At 42.2% G+C, this 9087-nt stretch overlaps 1 protein-coding gene across 1 annotated transcript; it reads left to right on the forward strand.

The window, feature by feature from the left end:
• The first annotated feature begins 2387 nt into the window (after window positions 1-2387).
• Window positions 2388-8811, forward strand: GJB7 (gap junction protein, beta 7, 25kDa). The gene is made up of 2 exons (XM_009700406.1): window positions 2388-3081; window positions 8675-8811. The coding sequence occupies exons 1-2, from the start codon at window positions 2388-2390 to the stop codon at window positions 8809-8811; spliced, it is 831 nt and encodes a 276-aa protein (XP_009698708.1).
• Window positions 8812-9087: the final 276 nt, after the last annotated feature.

The raw sequence follows: 9087 nt of genomic DNA on the forward strand, positions 1-9087 counted from the left end.
CCAGACATCTAGGTACCAGAATGCGTTGCTCTCTTTCAAACTAGCTTTGCAGGAATTTCAACCATCCAGTCTTCTGGCTGTCTAGAATTTGCCCATTGCCCAGAATCTGCTGGAGATTTTAGTCAAATCCTTGATCCCCATTTTCTCTGGACAGGGCTTTCTTTTCCCCTTCACATCCTTCTCCTCAATATGGCAAAAGAAGCTATAAAGTTGTTCTCTTCTAAGCTCTCTGGCTGCTCAGGTAAGGAAGTAGCAGCTCAGCTTTGGGAAAAGAGACCTCAAGGTAAATTTCTCAATCTGTATTTAGGTATCTCCATGGCCTGATTTCCACCGGTGTTGGTTCCCACTGATTTTTGTGCCTTGCTGGTGACCCAGCATATCTTTCATTTCTATCCCAACTTATTCAGCTGGAGGCTCAGAACTGGTGTAACTCCAGTCATTGATTGATAGGTGACATTAGGCTTTTTACATTAGAAAGGGATGGTGCAGTTCTTCTGGCCATTAGCAAAAGCCCACTCACAGCCGTTCTTGTTTTCCATGGAATGACAAAATTCAGTCTTCCCTTCTGTAGTGCTTGTGCACATCTTAAAATCCTAGGAAAGGCCTTTTGAGGTTTTCCTTCAAATCTCCTTCAGAGAACAACTCATCAACAAGATGCATTCATACATGTTAATTAATATTCATGCTCACTCACGTGTACGTTTTGTTTCCTTGCCTGTGGTTTATTACATCGTAGTATCTTCATGCTTTGCTGTTCAGCTCCTTTGAGACGGATGTATTGACTGGGTATTACTTACCTAGAAAGCACTAAAGCCCTAGAGCTGATGTTTTGAAGAGCTTGATTTAAACTTCTGCTTGAGCTCTGATTGCAGACATGGAGGACAGAAATAGCTCTTTAATGACAACGTCACCACCCTGCCAAACATACTTAAAAGCATATAAGCATACATCTGATAAGATATAAGCCAACTGATATTCCCCTGTTATTCTTTTTTACCTGCAGCATAAAGGAATAGCTTGGTAACCATTTTCCGTAAGAACATCTTTTTTCAACATCCTTCCCAGTATAAATCAGCAATATATTCATTTCTGCAGCTGTCCCTCAGCTCCTCACGTAAGTCACCAGCTGTAATGGTAGCAACATAGGAATACCGAAATAGGCCAATAACCCCGTTTTCCAGCAGAAGTCTGGCCATGGACAGAGGTCACGATGGGCTGCAAAATCAAGGGACAGCAAAAGAAGTACTGAGCTTTCTGTCTTTGCGATGCTGTGGCCTGATTACTACTCGTAGTCAAACGTGCCGGTTGAAGAACTTGCTCATCCGTCAGTACTAACTGCAGCCACGGCCGTGGCAGCGGGATTTGGACGTGCTGCTGCAGCCACAGAAGGGTACATTTTCTCTCCCGCTAGGCAGGGGTTGCAGGAGCAGTCGATGGGATAAGGGCGTTAAAAGATAGAACACACAGATCTGGAAACTTCTCAGATTTTCCTCGTCATGTCTCCCAAGCCATTCCGTGTCCTGGGAATACATCTACTTTTTGCTCTTACAAAACAAAGGAGCTTGGTATCCTCAAAGATCCATGTGGATGTTGGAGGTGGGGCCAGGTGGGAAGGTGACTGTATGCTCTTGGTGGTTATCTCAGGTCTTTTGACTTTGAGGAAAGTCTGGCTGCCAGTGGCTCCTTAAGCAGCTCTTCCAAAAGAAGTGTTCCAGAGTTAGGACAGGGGAAGGCTTGTGCAGAAAAGAAACTATAAAAGAAAAACATTTTTGGAGTAAAGTTTAGTGCATTTCTTATATGATAAGAAATACAACAAATAAAATCCAATGAAGCAGGACAGGATTTAAAATACTGCACAAGTTTACCGAGAAGTTAGACCACAGACTAAAAGAAAACCATTTGTATTTTGGAAGTCAACTTATTATGGGACACATGGGTCCTATACATAAATTTGAAAGTGAAATCTGATTTGACTGTGCTTTGTATTTGCATAACTGACAGGGCTAAATTGAGTGTCCCTCAGTGGTAGAGCGCGAGCCTGAACTTGCCAGAGGAAACTCTCCCTGATGCTCAGGAGACCCTCGGGAAGAACAGGCACATTTACTTGCAGAGGACAGTTTAACAGAACGATTAGGCTTCAGCCCAATTGGCAAAATCTGTTTTAACAGCAAATAAATTTTGTTTAATAGCTTCAGAAACTACAAATTATCAGAACTAAGAGCAGCTTGTTGTTTTCCATTTTAAATGCTTAATAATTTTAAATTGCTTCAGCTACTAGTTATATTTCACCTTGAATGAATGTCTCATTTTTCTTTACCCAAGAGGAAGCATCCCTCTGATCTTGTGTTTATTTGATACAGCGTTTCCTTCATTCCTCAAGGAGAAAAATGAGCTGGGGATTCCTACGTGATCTGTTGAGTGGAGTGAATAAATATTCAACAGGAATTGGAAGAATTTGGGTAGCAGTTGTGTTCGTATTCCGCTTACTGGTTTACGTTGCGGCTGCAGAAAACATCTGGAAATACGAACATGATGAATTTGAATGCAATATCAAGCAGCCTGGTTGTGAAAATGTCTGCTTTGACCATTTTTTCCCTGTCTCCCACATCAGACTTTGGGCTTTACAATTAATCATGGTCTCCACCCCTTCGCTCTTGGTTGTTTTTCATGTTGCTTACCGAGAGAACAGAGAGAAACACCACAACCAGAAACTTTATAAAAGTCCAGGAGAGATAGATGGTGGATTGCTGTGCACTTACCTTGTCAGCCTGGTTTTAAAAACAGGATTTGAAATAGTTTTTCTTGTTCTTTTTTATAAATTGTACAATGGATTCAAAGTGCCACATCTTGTGAAATGTGACGTAAGACCATGTCCCAATACCGTAGACTGCTATATTTCCAAGCCCACAGAGAAGATGATTTTCCTCTATTTTCTGGTGGCAACTTCATGCCTGTGCATTGTATTAAATCTAAGTGAATTGAGTTACCTCATTTTCAAATACTCCATAAAATGTTATCTGAAGAGGTACATCAAGAGGCGTCAAGGCTCAGAAAGTGATTGCCACAAATCAGAAGTCATCGGTCACAACAGAGCAGCAGCTGCAGGACGGTTCCACAACAGCTCTCCACCCTTGCCTCTGAATATACAAGAGGAACGTGAAAAAAGTTCCCTGTTGACCTGAAAGAAGGCTGGAGACCACCTTTCTGTTACACAAGCCGTATTTGACAAATTGCTTTTCCAATCAGTGCTTTACAGAACTGAAAGGATAGTTAGGTAGGAATTCTTTTTTTTTTATTAGTTCCCCCTTACTTGAGTGGATAAATTCAGTCGCATTATGTATGTCATATATAGAATCATCTAGATGTTTTCATGTTGAAACAAGAGGTGTGGAAGTCTGACAGTTCCGTGAAGTTTTAATATAAACACAGACGCTTATATTAAATCATGCTGAAACCATTGCTCAAACGGTTGTGTTTTGAGTATTACACAGAATGGCTCTGGGACAAGCAAAAAGAGGCTTTTTATAGGCAGAGTGGGAAGAACCTGGGATCGATTAAGAGCCTGAAGAGTAAGGGGATGTATAGCGTGTGTCAGGTGGGTGGATCTGATAACTGCTAAAATAGTGATCGGGAAGCGCTGGCATACAGTTCCTGCTGGCGTCTTGAAGTGAGCTGGATGGTCACAAGCCCATTCCACTGGACTATGGTAAAACATCTCAAAAAAGGAAAAAAAAAGAAGTAGACACATCTAGTTTAGCCCATGGTGATGAAGATGGACCTGGTTCTTTAGCTATTTGTGGAGCACCTCCTTCTGGAGGTATTTGAGCCCTTTACAGTTTTTAGGGTATTTATCACCAGAACACATCCTGCAAGAAAAGGTACTTGGTCAAACTTGTGCATATACCAGAACATAGAGTTAACTCCTGGTCACCCGTGCTGAGCATCTCTCAAGTCATTGAAATTTTCTTCTGCTCTGTGGATGTGGCATTTAACGGAAAAGATCATTCCCTGTTCCCTAGGATCTCAGTAGAGAAATGTAGACTGCACAATACAGCAAAACAGCGGCCAGTAGTCCTAGTATTCAGTAGCCTGGAATCTGGTCCCTTTAGTCAGGCTGAAAACACAGCTACTCCTTCAGTAGATTTCTCCGCCATAGAAGAACATGTGAAATCTAAAAATACAAAAAGGGTCCAGAAGAAAAAGTCAAAAAGAATCACCTTTCCTCCCCCCCTCAAAGTTCAGAATCTCTCTTAACCACCACACACCTCTGCTCGTTGTTATGTGTGTTGCTTGGGGTAACAGGAAAGGGACAGAAATTAGCTAAGATGGGTCTTCTGTTGAACCTAGACTTCTGAGACGACAGAAATTAGTGCCTAAAAAGACTTATTTCAGGGTAGTGTTCTCTTTCCATTGCTGGGATGAAAGACCTTCGGACATACATCAGCACTGCGCCTAATCAAAATACACCCTTTAGAGAAAACCACCACCTGCAATAAGCGGAGCCGCCGGAATGCTGAACTGATTTTACTGTTCATGCCAGGATAAAGAGGAAACAGTGGCAAAGGCATGTTAACTATTTTTTCGCTCCAAAACCACCCCAGCTTTGGTTACAAAACATTACTTCTATGAGTACTGGGGTAGCAGTTACAGAATTAATTTTTAAGAACTAATGAATAAACTATGTGCTTTTGACTGTGATTTTCAATTTTTAATTCTTTTTTTTCTAAAATAAACCTGCTTTTATAAAAGGTGAAAATACATTTGCTGCTGCTGAACTTCACAGCGACAGCAGTCCCTCAGATACCAGCTTGCCAGCTTGTGGCCAGGTAAGTTTTACACCCGGAGCGATGCTGAATCAGTGTGTACATCGAGATAAGGCACTCCACACAATTCCGAACAGCTTCTGTTAAATCTCTACTTACACAGAATGTGGCTCATGCAGTTAGAAACTCTTTTGCGGCTCCTGGACAAAACCCACCAAGGAGTGCCCCAAACAAGACCACTGCCCGTCAGCTTTGTGTAACTGTGACGGCATAATTTGAGTAACCGAGAACAAAATCCAAATGTATCTTGGCCCTTTTGTACCCTAATGCATGATTTTTTAAGACAAGGGCAACACTATCAAAGTAAAAAAAGCTTCTAAAATGACTGGCTTTTAATTATTGAGAACAGATTTTAAGACAGCGCATTAACGAAAAAGTATTTATTCATTTCTTTTAAAGCAAGGTTTATTTGAGAGAAAACGAAGAGAAGCAAACACAGTTTAGCCAACACAGTTTTCTGATTAAATTTGTGATTAGCTGCTCTCTAATAAAAAAGTATATTAAGTCTGGGCTTAAAGGGTTTCAGAGCATCACCTAAAGCTCTGTGGTGGTCAGAGCTTTCCACTTAGACCAAAAACTTTTCTGTGAAACAAGAGCTTTAATTCTTTGGAATGTATATTCAAGGTTTTATTTTTATCTTCAACAGTCATGAAATTATAAATAAATTCCAAAAATCAACAGGTTTCAAGTCTTGGAGGATAATTCAGTTCTGACAAAGCCAGTACTTTACATGAGAAATATTCTGAAGTTATTATGGACCAACTCTGCGTAACCCCCGCCTCGCTCATAGCAAACTGCCAAGTGGCTTTCACATCACGTGCTGCAAAATTATCAGATTTTGCTTAGCCTGAGAGAACAGAAACCAACTCATCTGCTTTCTGGACCCTTGCTCTTGGCCAGCGTTTGGTCTTTTCCCAGCTCCTTCCCTCCCACAGCCCTTTCCCCGCCTTTGTACTCCAGTTTAACTTTTCACTCATCCATCCATCCCTGAAGTCATTTGCTCTTACATTTTTGGTTCCAATGAGTTTGTAGGCTCGGTCCCTAAAGGTTTAAGGGCTTTTTTGTGTATTCAAACTTGCAAGTCACTCAAATAGACAAAAAAAATTTTTTTAAATTCAAGTGCTATGCTGTTTTCTTTTTCAAGTGTACAATCACAGCCTCCTCAAGCACACCGCAATTGGTAGGAAGCTGATCTGAGCCCATACTGTAATGGAGAAATAACATGATCACTCCATGTGCATTCATACAAAAATATTTACCTCAGACGTATTTCAAAACATCCCTGCAAACATTAAAAGATCCAAGTCCTACATAGATCCTCATTTTCTTTAAAACCCAAGTAATCTCCTCATCTTGTGACAGATACGGTTTGAAAAAAAGTCACAGAAAGAAAAAAAGAATTCCCTATTTGCTGATGGTTTCTTCCCCCTACTCCCACATCCAGTACCCCAATGCCCGTTCCCCAACCCGTTCCATACCATCATCTTCCCCGCCGCACCAAGGCTCCAGCCAGGGACGAGCAGGGCACCATCAGGAGCAGCGTGTCCCTGCCCGCACGGGTGGGAGCCCCAGCCAACGAATTCTTTGGCACCAAAACTAATTGTAAGAATACAGCCAACTACTTGTCCTCACCTGAACCAATGACTGCTTTCAGCGTTACTTTTACAAGCGTTGCTCCCTCGCCATCCAACAGCCGTAGACACGACATCCCAGCAGAATGCTCTAGGACCAACAGTCTCCCCATCCTGCTGAGACCAACCACCCCAAAACGTGTGAGGACAAACCCGCTACTCTTATTTACACTGAATGAGGGCTCAGACAATGTAAGATTTCTTTATAGTTAACCACAAGAGAGGCTGATGGCCAGCTAAAGATGTCTTTCGATTGCGAAACAGCCTGTACTCTGCATCCAGACTCCTTGAGTTGGCTGCTTCCCCATCAGTAACAATGGCTGTTAGTGCATTCCTGATGGTGACGAGGGGTTTAAAAGAAAGTGTCTTTGCTCAAATGCACCACAGTTCCTGGGTGACCTGTCTGGAAGACAGAGACACGGAGGAGGAAGGAGAAAGAGAGAGTGGAGAAGACAGAGAAGGACTGGGCAGTGGGGCAGGGGCCGGCAGCACCCATGGGTGTTGGGGCACCCCGTGGGCTGAGCTGGTGCTGGCAGAGCTGGGTTTGGCCACTCCGTAGCCCCATCCTGCCCAGCAGCCCCACGGGCAGGGGTACAGCTCCAGGCTCCAGAGGAGCTGTCAGCTCAGGCAGGCTACCGCAGCCATGGCCGGAGGTTTTATACATCACTCAAGGTAAAATATCTAAATGCAAATACCAAATTTATTTCCTCAGGAACTTTTGTAGGTGGCTTCACCAAACCACAGTGCCCTCTGCAGTCCATGACATCTTAAATCAGACCCTGCCTTCGGTCCCGCACTTTTCAATTCAAAATACTTTTTTTTAAAAAGGAAAAAAAATACCATACTAGCTTACCTGTTGGACAGGCTGTCTGTACCCACCTAAAAGTGGGTGTGCCATGGAGGGCACTGACTGTGGTGGTACAGCACCCGCTTTAATTGGATTAATTGGGATAAGAATGAGACAATATTAAAAATTTATTTCTCCAAAATTCAGGCCCTACATTCAGATCCAAACCAGAAATTATTTCCTGGATATTTATGACATCGGCATTTTTTTTTCCTTTTTTTTTTTTTTTTTTTCCAAAACACCATTCTAGTATAGCATTGTGTAGCTAAATAGTTGTATGCTATTCTCAGACTAAAAACTGTAAATCATCAGCACTGTCAATGTTGAAACTATTTAACTTACACAACACAAAATGCTCCTAAAAACTAACAGTTGTGAGGTCTGTCAACAGTGACTGCAGCAGTTAGGTACATCTGAAAACAAGAGATTTCAGGCGAGCTTTGCGGATGCTCTCCTGAGGAGGTTCTCTGCCCTCTTCTCCCCTGCAGAAGATCCCCTCTGCAATCACCAGGGCTGGCATCCAACAGCAACTCCATCCAGGGAGATCGGGTGGCCTCTGGTAGGTAGAACGTGGCATCATGCGCTTAGAACGGTTACCGTGATCTCTCCTAGAGTTAAAACGCAAGGACTTGTTTTGGTTTTATCATTCTCAGACTGCATCTTTGATATACTAACTTGGTAGAATTATCAGTTTAGTCACTCAGGAGGGATCAAAAACGAAAGGAGCGAACGGGCTCTGTTCAAATGGAAGCACGGGCGTTCTGAGAAGGTATGCAATTTAGCACCAGAGAGCAAATCAAGGGCTATGCCCAAGTTGAAATGCTGTTGCCTTTCTGCTTTTTCATACATAATCCTCACTCTCACAAGAAGTCACTTCATTTGGTTGTAGGAACGTGCCCTCTGCACTGATATTCAAGTAAAACTGTCAAAGATTCCAGGTGAATAGCTTAAGAGCAATCAAGTGTAGCATTTAATGCAAAGCTTTACATGGCAAGACAAGTTTATAGAAAAAAAAAAAAATCAAGCCAATCTCTCCCAAGATAAAGACTATTTTATATTACTGAAGGTAGGTCACATCCAGTAATGAGAATAATCCAAGAAAAATTTTTGGTACCACACAATCCAGCTGGTTTGTCCCGTCCAAGTTAAGCATAATCACGCATGGAAACCAACACTGAAGATTCCTGGGTACTGACAGCTCGCTCCCACCAACGCATTCACGCTTTTGGTTATTCAACAAACTGGATACCTGTCGTTTCGGTTAGCAGCATACAGAGAAATTGCTCCAATCCCGGGCACTACAAGCGGCACCGCTTCCGAGGCTCGTTCCGGTGTGGGGAAGAGAGAGGTGGCGAGAGTGCTGCCAGGTACAGTCAGCAAGAGGCCGAAGAGCGCGGAGGGAGCCTATGCCATCAATAGAGCACAACCACCGAGTGTATCTGTAAGATCACAATCTCACTTCCCTTTCAGAAAGTGCCTTGTTTATTCAGTTTTTAATGGTATGGCATAAGGACTCACGTATTTTATAGATAGATACCAAATTGGTATTATCAAAATAAACCATCTGTTTTATAAACCCACTATTTACAAAAACGGTTTCTGAAGTTTTTTTGTTTTGTTTTTTTAACAAAAATTAAACTATACACCAATCTAAGTTACAGAAACAAAAATAACCTTTATAAGATCACATGTATAAAACAAGAAATGAAATGTGATTTTATTTAAGGCAATACTGGGCTACTTCACAAATCACCACCTCAAATATATACACTGCTCCACACTACTA

This window comes from Cariama cristata, unplaced genomic scaffold, assembly GCF_000690535.1.
Source record: "Cariama cristata isolate BGI_N322 unplaced genomic scaffold, ASM69053v1 scaffold15635, whole genome shotgun sequence".
Classification (NCBI taxonomy): Eukaryota; Metazoa; Chordata; class Aves; order Cariamiformes; family Cariamidae; genus Cariama; species Cariama cristata.